Source organism: Schistocerca piceifrons, chromosome 2, assembly GCF_021461385.2.
Source record: "Schistocerca piceifrons isolate TAMUIC-IGC-003096 chromosome 2, iqSchPice1.1, whole genome shotgun sequence".
Classification (NCBI taxonomy): Eukaryota; Metazoa; Arthropoda; class Insecta; order Orthoptera; family Acrididae; genus Schistocerca; species Schistocerca piceifrons.
The window spans coordinates 699498368-699520709 of NC_060139.1; the positions used below are offsets into that span (position 1 = coordinate 699498368).

The window sequence follows — 22342 nt, forward strand, 5'->3', positions numbered from 1 at the left end:
AGTGTTATATGTGTCAGGGCCCTAGACAGGGCTCTGCTATAGGCCAAGTGATGTATAGTGTGTACCATAATTGACAGAGAAAATGTGGTGAATGTATAAGATAATAGAAGCAAAAACATTTTGGTAAACTTGGATCCAAAAATGGGGCATTTGTGAGATAATTGTGGATATATGGTTTTGAACTGCTTCTGACTTCACTACGAAGTTTTGTTCTAGTTAGCACAAATGTACTTGAAATGTAACTTTTTCAGTTCTCCCTCCACCTAATTGGGCTCAAATTTCACCCAATGTCCATCGTTGGCGAATGTGCTACGCCACTGCTCTACTACTCCAATCTTGTATAGCGCGTGGAAAGAACGAACACCTATATCTTTCTATACGAGCTCTGATTTCTCTTATTTTATCATGGTGATAGTTTCTCCCTATGTAGGTCGGTGTCAACAAAATATTTTCGCATTCGGAGGAGAAAGTTGGTGATTGGAATTTTGTGAGAAGATTCCGCCGCAACAAAAAATGCCTTTGTTTCCAAATCTTGTATCATTTCAGTGACACTCTCTCCCCTATTTCAGGATAATACAAAACGAGCTGCCCTTCTTTGAAATTTTTCGATGTACTCCGTCAATCCTATCTGGTAAGGATCCCATGCCGCACAGCATTATTCTAAAAGAGGACGGGCAAGTGTAGTGTAAGCAGACTCCTTAGCAGATGTTACATTTTCTAAGTGTCCTTACAATAAAACACAGTCTTTGGTTAGTCTTCCCCACGACATTTTCTAAGTGTTCCTTCCAATGTAAGTTGTTCACAATTGTAATTCCTAGGTATTTAGTTGAATTTACAGACTTTAGATTTGACTGATTTATCATGTAACTGAAGTTTAACTGATTCCTTTTAGCACTCATGTGAATGACCCCACTTTTTATCATTTAAGATCAGTTGTCAATTTTCGCCCCAAACAGATATATTTTATAAATCGTTTTGCAATTTGTTTGGATCTTCTGATGACTTTATTAGTTGATAAATGACAATGTCATCTGCAAACAGTCTAAGACAGCTGCTCAGATTACCTCCCAAATCATTTATATAGATAAGGAACAGCAAAGGGCCTCTAACTCTACCTTGGGGAACACCAGAAATCACTTGTGTTTTACTTAGTGACTTTCCATCAGTTACTACAGACTGTGACCTCTCTGAATGGAAATCACAAATCCAGTCACATAAGTGAGATGATATTTCATAAGCACACAATTTCACTACAAGCTGCTCGTGTGGCCCAAGATGGATAGGCCCAGCAGGGCCTGTACCTTGGCTTTTCAAATTAGCTGACTGGATTTATTTGTCAGGGGGCATCTCAAACATGAAATGTACAGTATCCAAACTGATAAGGTTGAAGAGTTGTACCAGTGTCTTTCAGGACTTGCAAGATGATCCAGTTATGCTATAAAAAATCTTTAACTTGTCATGCCCTTCCCTTAATATAGCAATCAGAAAACAGCTGTTTTTCTTCGTGACATCATTGCAAAATAATGTAAACCACTGAACAAGTGCAATATTTCCATTTTTATGAAGTTGACAGTTGACATAACAAAAAATGAAAAAAATGTTTAGTTAACTTCAAGATGGTATCAGTTCATCTAGGGATCTGTCTCATTATTAACGAAACAGTTCAGGTCCTGGGTTGTTATTGCAACAGGCAAGAAGCAATAACATGTGTTTTCCCAATAAATGGTTTCATTTCCATTTTACACATATCAGTTCACAATCATAGTCACAGTTTCATACCACAAGAAAACACAAATTCAGATCAAATATAAAAACCAGAGAACAGTTTCATTGGCTTTCTCAGTACCACTGTCTCCAAAGAGCTTTGCATGATGTTAAGTCTTTCAATAACAAAATGAGTCCGATGTAGAAGGCACCAAACAATGATAATATAAATCTTGATAATTATTCTTGCTGCCTCCAGAATGTTCTCCATGTCAAAATATTGTTTATGTAACTTTCATTTTCATATTATAATTCAATTTTAATTTAATAAGTGTTGTCAAGTGTGCCAACTTCTTCAAGTTTCTATAGATTTAAAAATATTCTTAATGCTGTTAACTTAATGTTATAATGAAATATTTATTGAGTATCATTAGTATCACATAAAAAATACTAATAGTAATGTACATATTTTGTCTGATATTAAAAATTACATGGAAAAATTATAGTACATGATATAGTTTTGTTTTATTAGAATTATCTGTCATATATTAGCAAACTGATCTTCATAGTGCAGCATCACAGTATGCAAACATACAGTACATAAACATAAAGATAAAGATATATTTATGACAAAAGTTTGCCTGGAAAAGTCTGTGAAAGCCCATAGTTATGGATAATATAATTTATGAATGAAAATGAATCCAAATCTCACCAGATTTGAGATGGTATAGCATATTTCATTACCTGAGCAAAAGTTCTGTCAGTTAGTTACTGATGCATTACAAATTTACTGCAGAGATGAGTGTAATATAGCATACAAATGCAAAGATGACATGTGGACAACTTCTTTAACAGGCACGGATGTTCAGTAAATTGTAACATGTTATATCCTGAATTAACATTGTATTTCTTGTTAAGGCAGACCATGGATGAACTTCAAGCTGCTTTACATATGGACCAAAAACATTAATTTCAAATAAATTTGTACTATATTATGACAATATTTCGTACTAAAGTCAATGGTGACTCATAACCACGCAGTCAAAATTCTCACACAAACAGCTTGTTGTGTATACTTTGTGCCTTACTATCATCATACAAGTATAAATATACCGGTACTAGTTTCCTAAGTACCTGTTCATGATGTTTTGTTATAGTCATTATTCATTTGTGTTTATGTGAATGAGTTAATATTCAAGACGAAGTACTAAAAATATGCATAATGTTATAGTGGAGATAGGCAATTAAAATATCACTTACAATTCTTCAGGATGTTGTCCAACTGAAGCAGAAATACAAGAAATTCTTGTTGCAGTTGAAGATCAAGAAACATCAGGAAGTGTTCAGCTTGACAAATTTTTACCAGTAATGAAACAGATAATCCAGGAAAACAGGTATGCCACTTTAAACATTGCAAACAATATTAGATATTTAGACAACCTACTTGTATGAATATTACTAGTTTTACTATTATTTCTTTTTTCTCAGAACTATAAGAGGATTACTATCTTTAATAGGTTGCAGCTATAAATTAATTTGAAATGATGTCTTTCCCATTTCCTACAAATGCAAATAAAGGTCAGCTACTATGCCAACCTTGTGATTACTTTTAACTCAAGACCTGAAATTAAAAAAGTATTACCAGAAATCATTCTCACATCTCCAAAAATAGTTTTTTTACAGTCCACAAATCTCTATAATCACACTCATCATCTGCTGTTAAATTATGAGACATAATTTGTGGCCAGTACTTCAGAGAGCAAAGCTGACAGAAAAATATAAAAGTAAAAGTACACAGCAGTACCATAGCTTTTGGAACTGTTAGTTTCTTCCTTGAGGAGGAGAGAGGGACAAGTTGCAGAAGGTTGAAATGAAGAGCAGATCACTCAGACATCAGAATGAGAGGAACCCACATATTGTGAGGAAGAGGGTAAACAAAGGTGAAGAATGATACTTCAAAGACAGGAGGAGGTCAGGAATAGTAGATTGGTAAGTGCTATGCCAGTTTTAATCCAGAGATGATCATAATGAAGGAGAAATAAAGATAGATTAGTGGAAGGGGAATAAATATTGCAATCGTGAACTAGAACAAGATAGATAAGTGGAAGGGGAATAAATATTGCAATTGTGAACTAGAACAGGAAAAAATGAGAAAGAAGGGGGGAGTAGAATTAAGAAGAAAAGTAAAAGCAATAATTAAAATATTCCTAATAAATAAAGAGTGTATACAATATAATGAAATTTGTATCCACTTTAATGAGAAAAGATATCATAATGATAAAAAGAGGGAAAGGAGCGGGTGGAGTGTCCATGACAGTATTGTGATGTAAAGATGTGTTGGAGAGCAAGTTCCCAGCTCCAGAGTTCTGGAAAGTGATTGTATTCTTTTATTTATTATTTCTTATTTAATAATTTCTTTATTGCTCTTAATGTTTGTCTTTGTTCTTCTTCTTCCATTCTTTCTCATTTTCTCCCATCCAAGTTCTTAATATTTATTTCCCATACTCTTAACCCCTTAACCTAAAACTCTGTGTTATCTCATTTATATTATGTTGGCAGGAACGTAAAATCCTAGGTATCCTCAAGTAACAAAAACATAAAACCCCACTTATATCTGCTTCAGCACTTATATTTAAGTGTTTGGCCCTCTTGAGAGCATTAGTCCTACATTTGTAGCCTGGCTGTAATGTTTTGGTTGAGGTGGTTGTCACTAGATATCATCTTTACTTTGTCTCTCTTTGGATACTTGAGAACAAAATGCACACTTTCAGCCTCTCTCCTGTATTGTTACTAAGCCAATGCTTTCAAAAAATGACCGCAATAGAGATCCTGAATTTGACATTGAATTTAGTAGCTCGGAAATGAAGGAGAATGTGATGTTACTTCATTAGAGGCTGAAAGTGGTGACACTTTGTCTGTTGAATGACAATTGCTCATCAGTGGTACAAGATAAATATATCCACTGTGATCCAGCCAACTCCTCCAGCATTTATGTTCACAGAAAGCCATTGCAAAATACATGGTTAGACTTCATAGCAACAAGGAAACTAAAAAAATGACTACAAGTTTCAGGAAGTCCAGTGCATGAGTATACTTGGGATTTTATTATTGGTGATCCTCAAAATTTTGTAACTCATTATTTTGAGCTTTAAAAGCTATCTATATTTGTCTATATGTAATGCCATTTATTATAGGATGTTTTTAATTAATAAAAAATTTAGTTTTTTGAACATAATTTGAAAAAAATCAATATGTTAAAGAATTTTAATTTATTTCTACTTCACACTCTATCATCAACTTCTCTGGACTGAAGCTGCATACCGCTTATCAGTGTAGTAACTGTGATTCACTCTCTTTGATACCCTGCCCTTCATCTTTGTCTGCTCTCATCCTTACTACAGTTGAGTGCCAAGTGACTTGCTCTTCCTTTTGAATTAGAAAGAAAATTCTTTCTCATAATTTAACAGTTTTCTTGGTTTAATTTTTCATTTGATATAGTCATCTCTTTCTGTTACATTTTCAAAGAGGATGTCTTACCTCATGCTTATTCATATGAGTGGAACAATAATAAAACATCTTAAGTAGTCCCTAGAACTCCATATACCACTGCCAGAACTCTGGATACTTGAGAACAAAATGCACACTTTCAGCCTCTCTCCTGTATTGTTACTTAGCCAAAGCTTTCAAAAAAGGACTGCAATAGAGATCCTGAATTTGACATTGAATTTAGTAGCTCAGAAATGAAGGAGAATGTGATGTTACTTCAGCCAGCCAGAAGGGAAGAGTAACAATGGAGAATATACACATCACATTCCAATAGACTTGGAATTCTTTTTAGTCCTTTGTGTTGGTATGACTGACACCCGATATCCAACAAGAATGAACTGCCACAGAACTCTTGAGACCAGTAGTATACAATATTCAATTGCTGAACATGTTGTGAAGCACAGTGTTCGTGATCTAGGCACTTACCTCACCTCTTTGACCTTTTGGATTCCTCACGCCTACAACAGTGATTTCATAGTTTAAAGATAAGTCTCCAATATATTTGTGGCTTGGACCACCATCTAGTTTCACCTTAAACAATGTTCATCCTACTCCCTCATCTCTCATCAGATCTTTGCTGCAGTTTGCTTTACTACTCCTACTCTGAAGTCAGAATGTTACGAAGACAATACAGAAATTGAAAACTTAAAAGTCAGCAAGTGTAGATGAGTTTCAGCATCTGTTCTGAAGATGTATGTATACAGCATATAAGCCCTGTTAACGAACATAATAAATGAGTCCTTTAGCTCAGATATTTTTCCAGAGTATCTAAAGCGAGTTGCGCTTTTACTATAGAAAGTTATTGCAGAGAGTATTGAAAACCACAGTCCTGTTTCACAACTGTCTGCTTCTTTAAAAAAAGAAACATTAATACTTGAATAGATACAACTTTTTTTTTAATGCAGCACTCTTTGGTTTCCAAAGTGGAAGAAGTACAATGTTGAATATTGCAGAGTTCACGAAAGTGGTACTTGAAGCTCTTGACAAGGATGACTATTTTACAGGCATGTTCTTAGACTTGGCTGTGACTTTTGACACTGTTGCCCAGGAAATACTATTAAACAAGCTAGAAGCACTAGGTGTAAGAAAAATAACAAATGAGGGTGTGATGGCACATACCTGTATTGTCCTCAGACTGTCATGCATTTCGATGTCTCATTGGAATATGTGGAATGTGTTTTCCAGGATTGTGCAAAATACATATACATGACAGTTCTTACAGTTATGTGGCTCTTTCCACATTTATTGCTACTGTAAATTATGCAGTGACCAGGTCCAGTTTTGCATTTGTATGTCGTACACAGCTAGGTACCTCAAACTTCTACATGCAAACATTCCCTTGATTACACCATCTCATTGAAGTGACAAAATATCTGATGAACATAACAATGGCATGACACAGTTGTAAGATAATAAAAGGAACAGTGCACACTATTTTGTCATGTAGGAAGTGACAACATAATTAAAATATCCGATAAGTATAGTTTCATGGAACAGTTAAATTTAGATATTGCATGTTTACTAGCACACCTGAGAGTCTAATACAAGATGTTACTCTGTTTTGTCTGAGGCTTTTTGTGGGCTAGTTGTACATAGATTTAACCATTGCTGTATCTGAGCCCAGACTAATTATATATGAACTGGCTTAGTTGTTATAAAGGTGTTATGGAGATGCAGGCTCTACATAGCTGTTAGCATGTTAACACTCGAGTGCTGATTGTCTATTTAGGGGTGGGGTCAGTCATATAAAGACTATCGAAAGATATTTGCTGATTTTGGAAGCTATGTAATGTTCAGAAGAATTACTAGGTGTGATTATTCAATTCAGAGTGGATTTTATACCAAGATGATAATGTGGTGTCTAAAATACGCAGAAGATTAATAAATTTTAAAAATTCATAGCTACATTTTGTGCATCAACAAAGGGAATACCATACTTATGAGTGTAATAACTGTCTTGAAACTTATTTCGCATTGTGATAAATAGGTAAAATCTTAATTAGTGGCTTAATCAATTAACACAGTATCTCCCCTTGTTCATAAAAATAATGGCAACAAAATGCAGTGTTAAAGTACAGAATCTACCAACCACAGAGATGAAACTGAAATAGCAATTATGGTGGCATAGTCTTTCAGTGTCAGTTATCTTTGTAAGTTAATTAGTTTTGTGAAAATAGAAATAATTCTCAGAGGGAGTGGAGTGATTACTTTCAAATGAATGGTGTCAACATTTCAGATTCTGTCAAATACCTCACAATATTTTCCCACTATGTGTTGTTACTGTAGCATCAGCTATCCAGCCCCTTTAATTAATAATATTCTCTTGAAAGCTACGTACCTTAATGGAATCAACATAACCAAAAAAATAATTTAAACTATGAATTTAAGTGACTCTCATACTAATTACTGATTTGTAATATTTATGTATATGTCACCAATATATATTACATAGATGACTGTGTGAAAAGTGGGTAAGAAATGGAATGAAAAAATTCAAATATTAAAAGGAATTCAATTACAGCAGTTGGGATGGTACCAGTTTGCCACTTTGCATTATTAGATCAACTTCCCCTCCCCCATCCAGCAATTGAGTTATACAGACAGACCTTAGAAATATCAGATTGCATAATCCACTGCCAGTGGAATTGTGATTAAACATTTACATTTGTAATATTATACATAAATATATTCTTGAACCTTACCAAGTTGTTGAAAAATACAGCAATAAATACATACTTTCAAAAAATCCAATAACATAATTGTACATCAGACTATAAAATTTAAGCTATACATAGTGTGTAATACAGGTTCTTTAATACATAAAATCTGAATATTTGGTTAACAACTTTCACAAGCATTTTTTATTCACACCCTATGAATGTGCACTTGGTGAGTACATTTGTAGCCACTCCCTATGGTGTCACTGATTCTATTCTTTCTCAGAAAATTGGACAAGAGAAAAGAATTACCAGCACACATTAGCAAAATTATGCATTTACTCCCAAGCTTGAAATAAAATGATTCATATTTTTATTATACAATAGTTATGTTGTTATGAATTCAGTAGTATAAATTGTATAAACATAATTAGTTTGGTTGGAGAGTGAGGTAAGACGATAACACCGTAATCAACAGTACCAGAACATTGGTAAAGTTTTTTCTTTCACACAAGTATCATGCAATAATTAACTCTGGAAGTTCTCCTCCTATTAATGATAACTACCTCTTCTCCCTCATAGTACAATAATGACGATGACAGTGCGGTGGTCATCTTCTTGTAGATTTTTACTGTGCATCTGAAGATTTGATATGTTTCATGATTCACATAGAGGGAAATAGGTGTACTTGAAGCTCATAGAAATAAAATACTTTTCTTCCATGAGCTATCCATTTCTTATTTGTTAGGCACATACAAAACAAGGTATGTCCATACAACAAGGTGGATGAGAAGAGAAGAGCTGTGTTACAAGCATCAAAACAAGAGTGGTGTTATTAAAAAATTTGAAGGTATAGAATATTTAATTTTTCCATCAGCCTCTCAGCTTACATCAATGCGGCATAATATAAATTAATATATCTTTGGCACATTCAACTGACACCTGTATGAATTAGTACGTCTCATTTTCCTATGCAGATAAACCTTATAGGTACCTACACAACTACCCTCCTACTGTATACTGACATGGTCAACATAATCGGACAGCAGTACACAGTATAAAAAAAAAAGAAGACTGTTACCTGAATTCCTGTTGATGGTGGAGTCAGAGATGGAGCTACATCTCTTGTTGGATGACAATGACGCAGTAAATTTTGTATCTTTTAAACATTTTAAAATGTGATTTTTGGGGCTGTATGAGTACAAAAGACCTTTATTGGTAGCCAAATTTTTAATTTGTTCTTTGACCAGAACTTGTCAGCATTATAATATGTACATTTATGTTTATAAATAGTTTACAATAAGTGCAATTGAAACTCAAAGTTTTTGCTCCTCTAATTGAAGTATAATCATTGCCTGCTACTGGCATAGTTAAGCACATGTACCTCATGTGGTGTATGCTGCATGTGCGTTTTGTGAGTTCATTGGTATTGCAGCTACAGATAGACTGTCCGAGTTCGGAGTACTGTTTCATTTTTTATCACAAAGTTTGCAGTGAAAGTGTTCGTCATGTTGCTTCAGGGTTGTGTGGTGTCATGTGTGCATACTTGGGTTATCAAGGCTGAGATGTGTAGGCTCATCACTTATGCCCCAGGGCAGTGGTTCCCTGCCATAATTCACATATTTCAGTGATCAGACCAAACTCACGCATTCAGCACCACATCGACACTTGATTGAGGTCAATGTAAGTTCACAATGTTTTCTAATTTATTCCAAACCTCCACTTTTGTAAAATGTATGTCATCCCATGACTCTGCTGAGGGCTGAAATACTTTTCTTTTGGTAAGCTCTTTGACACATGGGTACAGTAGTTTTCTGGATTTGTTAAGTGTCGGTATGACTTCACAGTCATGACTTTTGAAGAGGAAAGGAGTAAATTGGAAAGAGAGATGACTGATACAGAATCTATACTTACACCAGAAAGTAAGGATAAGGATTGGAAATGGAATATCAGAAGGAAGCAGCATTGGAATAGAATGTATAAGATTTTCTGATGACATGGTATTAGCGGCAGTAAGTGAGCGGACAGTGAATAACTTGCTGAAAGATCTGAATGAAGCTTGTGTGGAATATGGGATGCAAATAAACACAGCAAAAACAAAGAGTATGGTCATCAGTACAAGACGCAGACTGTCCAATATTAAAGTAGGACAATCTACCATTAGCCAAGTAAGTGCATTTAAATATGGATAGCTCATGGAAGAAAAGTATTTTATTTCTACGAGCTTCAAGTACACCTATTTCCCTTTATGTGAATCATGAAACATTATGTCAAATCTTCAGATGCATGGTAAAAATCTTCAAGAAGATGACCACCACACTGTCATCGTCATTATTGTACTATGAGGGAGAAGCACAATAACTGAAGACTTGAGATGCCTCAAGGAGGTGAAAACTCGAATTACCATAGTGAAGGAGGCATTCAACAGAAAGAGGAGACACTTACGTGGCAAATTAGATAAAGGTCTAAGGAAAAAGCTTGGCAAATGTTTTGTCTGGAGTGTGGCGCTATATGGGGCAGAAACAAGGACGCTGAGACGAGAGGATGAAAAAAGGTTAGAAGCATTTGAGATATGGATGTGGAGGAGAATGCAGACAGTAAGATGGATGGAAAGAGTGAATAATGAAAGAGTATTGGAAAGGGTTGGTGAGAGAAGATGTCTGCTGAAGGTTGTAAGAGAAAGGAAAAAGAACTGGTTGGGACATTCGCTGAGAAGGGAGTGCTTGCTAGCAGATGCTTTGGAAGGATTGGTTTGTGGGAGGAGACTGAGAGGAAAAAGGAGATACAAGATGATAGATGACATAAACGAAAGAGAAAATTATGCAGACCTGAAGAGGATGGCAGAAGACCGGACAGCCTGGAGAATTACCGTGTGAAAACATGCCTTTTTGGCAGAACACTGATAATGATGATGTTTATTACCTTAAACTGGGTATCTAAGGATTTATATTTTTAGGACCACTGGCATGCCAGGTTTACTCACTACTTATTTGGTAAATACATATATTTTTAGGTGGCAGTTACATTTTTTGCCACATGATCACCACTCAAATCTATTACTACTATATACATTTTTTCATAGCCTCTTTGTCCCATTGATATTTTCAGCATTACGTTTTGCCTTATGTAAGACATTAGTCAACCCAAATTAAGTTTCTTCTTCCAATATTGACGGGACAACATGTGAACATAAGTTCCATGTGATGTGCATAAACATTTGTCCATACATCCTTTCTGATGTGAACATCTGACATTCCAGATGCTGAAGAGAAGAAAACTTCATGGCATGTAAATCACGATAAGCCATCATAGCTAGACTTAGCTATGCTTCTTGCAAGTCTGCTAGAAAGTGCCTACTACTCTGTAGGAATGGTTATACTGAAAGCAATAAGCATTCATTTTACTCTGCTACTACAGTTCTTTCTTTACGCTTAAGAGAACCATTGAGTACATTTTTTGTATGTTAACTCATTTTCATGTTAACTCACTTATTTAATGTTTTCTACCAACTGGTAAATTCTGACTGTACAACAATATGTTATACATGTCATCAACATCAACTGTTTGAAACTACCTATAATGATTGCCCTTCAGTGTTTGTGACTTATACCTTTTTTAATACAGGACATCACTCTTGTGTATTATGATATGTATAAATATGTTGCTACAAAGACTGTGTCAGTGAATAGCTGTAAAACAGTGTTTGGATGGCTCATGATCATGTGCAAATGCACCATGAACATAAATGATTGGTGCTGTTATCAGCAACTGGTCTGATCCCTTACAGTTTGGTAGTATGAGACCTCAGTTTAACTTTTATATGTCTGACATACTTAGACTTTTCATACACGCACATCACATTCACATCCAAATTTTTATACTTATAATGATTAATATTACAGTGCAGCTCTTTTGCTTTGATGCGTAACACCTAACCGTTGTGTACCTTATTTATCACAGGATGTGTTTGTGCAACATTCCCCAAAAGGGAACTTGATATTAACTTACAAGTAGGCAATTAGTACTCGATGGGTACTAACATCACTTTTCCAATATATACATATCATTTTCCATTGGTATGCAGCTGTATTCATCAATCATCTTGTGTTACAAGAGCACAAATGCTTATAGTGCTGCTGTCGTTTTGATTTATCTTTTGGACCTGAAAGTAAAAGTGTTGTTGTAGCAGGGCACAGTCTCATTATTTTTCATAGCTTATTCAAAGCTTTACATTTATTCCTTCCTTCATTGTACATAGATAGCCTCCTATAGTGTTTAGTATAGCTTGTATACAATCACTTGTAGATGTATGTATACTATACATAATAGTATTGTGTGTAGATATTTTTCATAATTACTTTTTTATTTTGTCTGCTGTAAATATCCCTTAGATTAATTCTTCTCTCCCTTTTAGTTTCAGCTTTGTAGAGTAGATTCTGTATTTCTGTAGTAGTTAACTTATATTGTAAAGTTTATGAAATATGGTTTGGTTGGCATTCTTTTCCTGAGCTGCATCAGTCTTCCGGCTATGCAGTGCGTCAGACTGTGTTTTGCTATGTGCTTGTGGAGCAGCTGTTGACTTGTAGGCGAGCCCAAGTGCATGTGCGTAGTGTCTGCATGTCTTCCCTACATCATGTGTTCTGTGTCTCAGGTATAGTACTCGCAGTGCATTTAGAGAGTGCACGGATTATTAAAATAAGTCTTGTGCTCAGCGATGGAAGTGTTTCCAGAGCTTTATGTGGCTCATGGACACTTAATCAAAATCTTAAATAACTAAAACTTACATTCTATTCAATTAACAAACATGAAATAATTATTTGAAAATCTTTCCATAATACTAAGCATAAAATTGTGATATACAGGTTCAAATGAACTGAGTCATCTTGTGTATATATGCACTATGTCTTGGTTATTTAAATTGCTCCAGGGAGTCTCCCAAAAACCATGTGCATATCTGACTAGTTCCTGAAGCTCCCCTTTTTGGTCTTCAGTCAACACTCAGACTCACTTAGCTTGTTGCATATCATATTCTGGTAGCTGTTCAATGCCTTGTATATTTAAAAAAAATGATACCTGGATAAAATAATTGTGTGTAGAATTTAAGGTGCGCTATTGTTTGTTTTCATTGGTGGTTGTTTTAACCAAGTCTATTGAGAATTGTTGGTCACTTATTGCAAAATGGCATTTCCCTTTTACTGTATCAGTTTGTTCCTGATATTTTCTAAAAGTGTCCATGCCAGTAAGGAAATTCACTATCAACTTCTCAACCACTAGGAAAATACACTGTAAAGAAAAACTATCAATTTTAACAGGGATTAATGCTTGCAGTTTAACTCCCTTAGACGTACTTTCTATTGGTGTCTGTATTTTGCTGTTCTGAAATGGAAGTGTTGGTATGCAGCCTCACTTTTGCAATTCATCAAACAGTCCCTGAGATATCATGTTAGTCATGGTGCCAGTATTTAGTACCATATGTACAGTTAAGTTGAATATTTGAGTGTTAACTATTGCCTGCACTGTTTCCTCACCTTCCCTGTCATGGTTAGTGGTATTTTTGTAGAACAATTAATTTTTGATACCTCTGCTCTGCTCATATCTAATAAAACACCCCCTTCATTGTCCATTGAATGGGGGCCTGTCAAGACCTGTTTAAGTTTCCTTATCTGACTGGGGTACTGACATCTTCATTTGAGGTGATGTCAACTAAGTGTACGATCTGGGCTTGGTTCCTCCAAATGATGTCTTGTGCAGCTCTTGATTCGAAATGTCAGTGGCCTTGCCCACTATTTAAAACATAATTGTTGTTATGTTGACTATAATCAGTTGTTGGCAGAATGCTTGATTGCCTGTTTATGTTTTGTCCTTGCCATCTGCTGCACTGGTTACTGCCACATCAGCAGTGCACTGTGCACCTTTTGGCTGTACCCTCTCTGATCATTATAGTTTGTTTGGTTAAAATTTTGTCCTTTATTGCTCCTGTTACTTTGTTTATATTTTTGGCCTTTCCAATTGCAAAAGTGATTCCTATAACCACTTTGGCACTTGTTGCGAGGTGGACATGGTTGCCAACTGTTTGCTAAATGTTTGGGGATCAACCTGTGCATTGACATTTTGTGTTTCCACTGGCCCTTCCTCATAAATAAGGTCAGTGGAATCAAGTACTGATAAAAATACTCTTACATTAAGTTCTGGAATGGCAATTAATTTTTCACAGATGTTTGCTGGCAGATGGCTTTTCAAAATCTTTAACACATCTACATGGAATATCAGGTTCATGCAGTATCAAGTTTTAGTGAAATACTTGTCAGAGTATTTTCTTAGCTCCGAATGTTTGCTGTTGAATGGTGATGGATTAAAAACTTCATAGCACAACTTCTCCTATACTGCAGCAAACCAAAATCTATCCAAAAATACTCTCAAACTGTTCACAAGGGTGGCATCTTTCTGCCATATCTGTGGTCCATAGCAAGATGTCGCCTTGCACGTATCCTACAAGAAAATAATCTCCTGTGTCTTTTTCCAATTTCTATGGAATACATTATGAAAGCACCTTATGAACACCATTGAGTTTGCCTTCCAATGAAAAAAATAGGGCAGTGTCAATGCTGTAATAAACCTTTGTCAGCTAATAATGTGGAAAGACATACAGCACTGTCTGTTGATGGTGTGGCACTGTTTTGTTGCATGCGATTATATCCTGAGTACAACTACATGACAGGTACAGTAGTCGGGAGCGCCTGCTGCATCTTGTAACTCCTAACTACTTCATCTGATGGGCTTGTAACAAACTGCAGATAGGTACTAGGATTACCTGTCTGGTCTAATGGCTCTTTGACTGCTTGGCATAAGATTTTCTTTTATTACTTTTGCAACATTGATTAAGTTACTCAGTAACTTTTCCTCCACTTGATGGCTGATCTATCATGGCCAATAGCGCATCTCTTTTTCCTTCATCACCTCGTGGCTACTTCCACATAAATTATGTGTTCCTGAACTACCTTTGCGCCAGGGTACAACCTAGGTCTAGCATACCTGCTTCAGCCCTATCCTTTAATTCTTTTACATCTTCGTTATTTCTTTCCTTCTGTTTTTGCACAAACCGAGTGTTCAAATTATTTAGTGGCAATGACAGTTTATGTACTTCTTCTGGTAAATCTTTACATACTGACTACAACTTATTTACAGCACCTATTGGGATGTCCAAATTCTTACATATTTGTGATTGTGCCTATTGCATTTTAGTTTATACATCACTCGAAGCTCTTAACTCACCTGCCAGTTGTTCTTGTTCCTTATATAATGGTCTTTGATTCATGTTATTTATATCCTTGGGTAAGTCAACAAGCAACTCTGCTTTTAACTCCTTTCCAATATTTATGAGTTCACACATTAATTCATTGGACACGTCAGTATGTAAATACTGGCTAATGTTATAAAATTGCTCTGTTAAATGAACTTTAAGACTGTTAGATGTTTGCTTTTGTCCCTTTGTAAAATCATTTTTTAAATCATTGAGTTGTTGTGCTTGTATACTGAATTTCACATCAAAGTACCTCATTATCTCTTGCATTAATTGTGACATGTTCAGTGTACTGGTGTGCCCATTATGTTTCATTCAGTTATATTCCCACCAGGTGCCTGTGTCGCAGGAAACGTATAATTTAACAAACCTGCTCTATTGCACCTTTCATTCTCACCATGAGAGAAAATTCTTCCCAGTGAAAACTGAGAACCCATTTCATCTGCCGTAATCATGGTAGCATCATGGATTTCAACATTACTGTTATCTGTGTCCGTAGCGTTTAAAGGGTACGGTTGGCCATTGTCACAGAAACTTTGCTGTCATTTGCTGTTATGTCTGTGTCAGTGACATCTTGCATCTACATATTTGCTAATGGACTACCAACAATGGACCTGCCTGATGTACTCATTTTTACCACTTTCAGCAAAACAGTTAAACAACTGAATATAGTGGTACAAAACATCCTTTTCATAATTGTGATGATATCACTTCACAACTTAATCTTTAGTGCATCACTGGACATGTAATACAACTCTTGCTAGCGTGACCTAACTGGATGCACACATTTCTCGACATCAAAAATAGTTTCTTAACATAAATATCTACCTTTTAGAAAAGAATCCTTCAGATTGGGACATAAGTTGCAAAAGGTGCTATGACTACTATTGGAAGAGGCACTACTAAAGTGCAGTCCACCAAGCAATATGCCATATATTTTTCAACCTTCAAGTCACTTCTTTTTGGTCTTCTTGATATTAGTTCCCTAGTTAATCCTCTTTGGTTTCTGCATACCTTGTGTCTGCCTCTCCTTTGTTATGATGGCAACAGTATTCCAAGCATGAAATGAAAAAAGACAATGACAATTAATATAAAGAAAGATTACAAAATATACAATTATATAACATTTAAACAATAACCTGATCCTGTCTCTCTATGGCACCACCCAAGGAGTGCTCGCAATTGTATAAAAATACAATTAATTTGACAAGAGAGAAAGGTACACTACATCTACATCTACATCTACATTTATACTCCGCAAGCCACCCAACGGTGTGTGGCAGAGGGCACTTTACGTGCCACTGTCATTACCTCCCTTTCCTGTTCCAGTCGCGTATGGTTCGCGGGAAGAACGACTGTCTGAAAGCCTCCGTGCACGCTCTAATCTCTCTAATTTTACATTCGTGATCTCCTCGGGAGGTATAAGTAGGGGGAAGCAATATATTCGATACCTCATCCAGAAACGCACCCTCTCGAAACCTGGCGAGCAAGCTACACCGCGATGCAGAGCGCCTCTCTTGCAGAGTCTGCCACTTGAGTTTATTAAACATCTCCGTAACGCTATCACGGTTACCAAATAACCCTGTGACGAAACACGCTGCTCTTCTTTGGATCTTCTCTATCTCCTCCGTCAAACCAATCTGGTACGGATCCCACACTGATGAGCAATACTCAAGTATAGGTCGAACGAGTGTTTTGTAAGCCACCTCCTTTGTTGATGGACTACATTTTCTAAGCACTCTCCCAATGAATCTCAACCTTGTACCCGCCTTACCAACAATTAATTTTATATGATCATTCCACTTCAAATCGTTCCACACGCATACTCCCAGATATTTTACAGAAGTAACTGCTACCAGTGTTTGTTCCGCTATCATATAATGGCCATTAAAATTGCTACACCATGAAGATGACATGCTACAGATGCGAAGTTTAACCAACAGGAAGAGGATCCTGTGATAATGCAAATGATTAGCTTTTCAGAGCATTCACACAAGGTTGTCGCCGGTGGTGACACTTACAACGTGCTGACATGAAGAAAGTTTCCAACCCATTTCTCATACACAAACAGCAGTTGATTGGCGTTGCCTGGTGAAACATTGTTGTGATGCCTCATGTGAGGAGGAGAAATGTGTACCATCACGTTTCCGACTTTAATAAAGGTCGGATTGGAGCCTATCGCAATTGCGGTTTATTGTATCATGACATAGCTGCTCGTGTTGGACGAGATCTAATGACTGTTAGGAGAACATGGAATCGGTGAGTTCAGGAGGGTAATACGGAACACCGTGCTGGATCCCAATGACCTTGTATCACTAGCAGTCAACATGACAGGCATCTTATCCGCATCGCTGTAACGGATAGTGCAGCGATGTCTCGATCCCTGAGTCAACAGATGGGGACGTTTGCAAGACAACAACCATCTGCATGAACAGTTTGACAACATTTGCAGCAGCATGGACTGTCAGCTCAGAGACCAAGGCTGTGGTTACCCTTGATGCTGCATCACAGACAGGAGAGCCTGCAATGGTGTACTCAACGACGAACCTGCGTGCACGAATGGCAAAACATCATTTTTTCGGATGAATCCAGGTTCTGTTTACAGCATCACGATGGTCACATCCGTGTTTGGCGACATCGCGATGAACACACATTGGAATCGTGTATTCATCATCGCCATACTGGCATATCACCCGGCGTGATGGTATGTGTTGCCATTGGTTACACGTCTCGGTCACCTCTTGTTTGCATTGACGGCACCTTGAATAGTGGACGTTACATTTCAGATGTGTTACGACCCGTGGCTCTACTCTTAATTTGATCCCTGCAAAACCCTACATTTCAGCAGGATAATGCACTACCACATGTTGCAGGTCCTGGATACAGAAAATGTTCGATTGCTGCCCTGGCCAGCACATACTCCAGATCTCTCACCAATTGAAAACGTCTGGTCATGGTGGCTGAGCAACTGGCTCGTCACAATACGCCAGTCACTACTCTTGATGAACTGTGGTATTGTGTTGAAGCTGAATGGGCAGCTGTACCTGTACACGCCATCCAAGCTCTGTTTCACTCAATGCCCAGGCGTATCAAGGCCATTATTACAGCCAGAGGTGGTTGTTCTGGGTACTGATTTCTCAGGATCGATGCACCCAAATTGCGTGAAAATGTAATCACATGTCAGTTCTAGTATAATATATTTGTCCAATGAATACCCGTTTATCATCTGCATTTCTTCTTGGTGTAGCAATTTTAATGGCCAATAGTGTATGATGGTAGTATTGTTTTCAGCAGTGCCTATCGATTGGTAAAGTTTTTTTTCTTTTACACAAACACCATGCAGGACATGACGATAGCTACTGCTTTCAAACTTCTGCAACATTAACTTGAAATGATTGGTCTTGAAAGTTCTCTTCCTATTAATGATAATTACCTCTTCCCTCTCGCAGTACAACAATGCTGATGACAAAACGGCATTAATCTTCTTGAAGATTATTCCCATGCATCTGAAGATTTGACATAGGGGTTCATGATGCAAATAGAGGGGAACAGGTGTGCTTGAAGTTCATAAAAAATAAAATAACCATGGTGGACAAGAACAGAAAAGCTATAGACTAGAATAGGATAGAATCTTTGTCACATGACATGCAATATACAATCATCACATTGAAACATTCGTGACTCATTACTGAATAATTTCATGCCTATGTAGGTATACGTTTAAAAAAAAAAGGTACACTAAAAGAAAGCATATGCATGCACCCAGAAGAACATTATTAATATAAAAAGATAAACAAATGTCACATTTTTTCCTGTTTCTTAAAATTTTTGACAGTGGTTTAAACTCTTTTCTTTTTAAATATTTTTCAGGTGTGTTTCTGTTTATAATAATGGACATAGAAAGAACATGTACCTTCATAAAAAGGGAACATGTCTATACACCTAGAGACTTGAACACATAATTTACATACACACATATTTTTTGAGTCTGGACACATATAAAAAGAACATATACTTCCATTAAAAGAGAACACATGCATATACATAGAACATAATTTAGGAGAAACAAACCAAATTTAATATCTCCTACTTGTCTACCTCGTCTGTAAAATCATCCACACTGTGGTAATATTCCCTTTTAAAATATTTTCTGTATTTGCTCCTTTGGGTTCCTTGAATTTTGACCTTACTGATAAGCTTGAAACCATGTAATAGGGAGCATTTTCAAATAATGTTAGTCTATGGCAAGATAATATGTAATCTTGTTTATGCCTTGTTTCATAAGCATATGAAAACAAATTTCCTACCAAAAGATGTGAGTTTCTTAGCTTAAAGCTAAGTGTTTCATATATAAACATAGAGGGAATTGTCAATAAGACAAGGCTTGCAAATAAAGATTTGCATGATTGTCTATTGTTTGTTTCAGTCTTAGCTCTGATTATTTTCTTCTGTAACTTAAACACCCTGAGGAAGTTTGCTTTTTCAACACACCAAAAAATTATGTCATACCTTACAACTGACATAAAATATGCATTATATAATTTTCTTAACAGCTAAGTAAATTACTTTATATAGAGCCTTTATTGCATAAACAAAACTGTATAACCATTTCAGTAAGCAATCCATATGATCAGTCCATGACAAGTTTTTGTTTATAATCTGTCCAAGAAAGTTAACAGATTCTGCAGTGATCAGTTCTCTGCCTTCATAACTTAGCTGTGTTATATATCCAACAGTTTGTTTGGTGCTGAAGTATACAATTTGTGATTTTGTTATGCTTAGTTTCATAGCAGTATTATTTATACAGTTTTCTAGTGTGTGAAGAGTTTGTTTTGTTTCCTGTGCTAACTCTTCAGTGGTTTTACAGTAGACTACTGCTGTTGAGTTGTCTGCATACAGAATTGTATCTGAAGCTACCTTACCTGACATGTCATTTATATAATACAGAAACAGGAAAGGGACTAATATGGACCCCTGGAGTACGCCTGCTTATATTTCCATCCAGCTAAAGCAGGCTTTCTCACCCTTATGTTTTATAATTACCTTCTGTTTTCTATTTTTGGGATAGGATGAGAAACAACTTAAAGATTTTTCATGGAAGCCATAAGAAGCTAATTTGAGGAGCAGCTACTTAGGATTTACCGTGTCAAGTGCTTTAGTGAAGTCGCAGAAGATAATGGATATGCACTGCTTGTTATTGAGGCATTTGATTATTTTAGTAATTAGTTCATTAATAATTTGCATAGAGCTTTGCTTCTTCCTAAATGTATATTGATTTTCAAGAATAATGTTAAGTTTTCGTTATATTTTTCTAATTTGTTGTACACTGTTTGCTCAAATGTTTCTGAAAAAAATGGTAGTATTGATAATGGGCAAAAATTTCCTGTCTCCTCTCGTCTGCCCTTTTTGTGGATAGATTGAGCTTCCACATATTTCAGTCTGTCTGGAAAGCAGCCCTCATCAAATGATTGACTTATTATGTGACAGAGTTGTGGTGCAATATATCACATCCTGCCTTCATTATTTTATTTGGAATTTCATCCCAGCCCATGGATTTGAGATTTTGTAGGGGTTGCACAGGATAGAGTAGCATGGAGAGCTGCATCAAACCAGTCTCAGGACTGAAGACCACAACAACAACAGGTGTTTTATAATGTTAGCCTCTTCATAGCAGGATACATGAGTATATCTGAATTCTCCTGATCTGTGTTGCATTATATTGGGATTTTTTTTTTTTTTTTTACCAAACAGCCTTTGATTTCTTTTAGGCATTTGATATGTATTTAGCGTTTGCCATTTGTTGTTCCTGTATAGCTACTTTGCCAAATATTCTTTTGTATTTGTTTACATACTTGACAAACTCTGCATCACAGTCATTCTTTACCTACATGTGCAATTTTCTCGTTCTAATACTAGAGCTCCTGATACTTTCAGTTACCCAGGTTTTTTTCTTTCCTTTTTTTCGTGTGTTGTTGTAAAGGGGAAGCTCTCCTGAATGCTATTACAAGCATTAAAACAAAAAAGGTTCTGTTAAAAAAAATTTAAGGTATAACATTTTTAATTTTTCCACTGCCCTCTCAGATTATTTTAATGTGGTGTAAGATGAATTAGTGTATCTTTGGCACATTCAACTGAAGCCTGTATGAATTAATACATCTCATTTTTCTATATGGACAAACCTTATTGATAACTACACAAAATTCTAATTTAAGGGAATGGAAACTGTATTGGAGATACAGACTTATCATTCACGAGCAATTTTCCCTGCTCAATCAAATCAGTATGAACATTTTTTGTATCATATTATCAGGATTAGGATTTTTGGGTGCAAATTTCAGATAAAAAAGAAGGGAAAAGATACTAAAAAAGATACAAAAGGACAAAAAGGTGCTGATTTACTCAACAAATTCTCTTCTACTATTTTAGTTTATTGAGTTACAAATGATTCCATCACACAATTCCAGTTTATTGAGTTGCATACAAGTTCATCACATCATACTCATCAGAAGAAGGAAAAAAAATGAAGATGTTCTGCTTCCAGGCGTTAGACATATCTATATTTTTAAAAGGAAGTCTGTCTCTTTTAGGAGATATAATGTCCATAAACCATGGACCTTGCCATTGGTGGGGAGGATGGCATGCCTCAGCAATACAGACAGCCATACCGTAGGTGCAACCACAATGGAGAGATATCTGTTGAGAGGCCAGACAAACATGCAATTCATGAAGAGGGGGCAGCAGTGTTTTCAGTAGTAGCAGGGGCAACAGTCTGAATGATTGACTGATCTGGCCTTGTAACATTAACCAAAACGGGCGTGCTGTGCTGATACTGTGAAAGGCTGAAAGCAATGGAAAACAAAAGCCGTAATTTTTCCTGAGGGCATGGTTAAATAATGATGGCATCCTCTTGGATAAAATGTTCCTGAGGTAAAATAGTCCCCCAGTTGGATCTCTGGGTGAAGAATACTCAGGAGGATGATATTATCAGCAGAAACAAAACTGGTGTTCTACATATTGGAGCATGGAATGTCAGCTCCCTTAATCAGCCAGGTAGGTTAGAAAATTTAAAAAGGAAATGGTTAGGTTAAAGTTAGATATAGTGGGAATTAGTGAAGTTCAGTGGGAAGAGAAGCAA

At 36.2% G+C, this 22342-nt stretch overlaps 1 protein-coding gene across 1 annotated transcript in view; it reads left to right on the forward strand.

The window, feature by feature from the left end:
* Positions 1-22342, forward strand: part of LOC124775759 (dynein regulatory complex protein 8) — a 163191-nt gene that overhangs the window by 54777 nt on the left and 86072 nt on the right. Inside the window, exon 3 of the mRNA XM_047250589.1 lies at positions 2975-3098. Within this exon, the coding sequence (XP_047106545.1) occupies positions 2975-3098 (124 nt within the window). The remainder of the gene's footprint in view (positions 1-2974; positions 3099-22342) is intronic.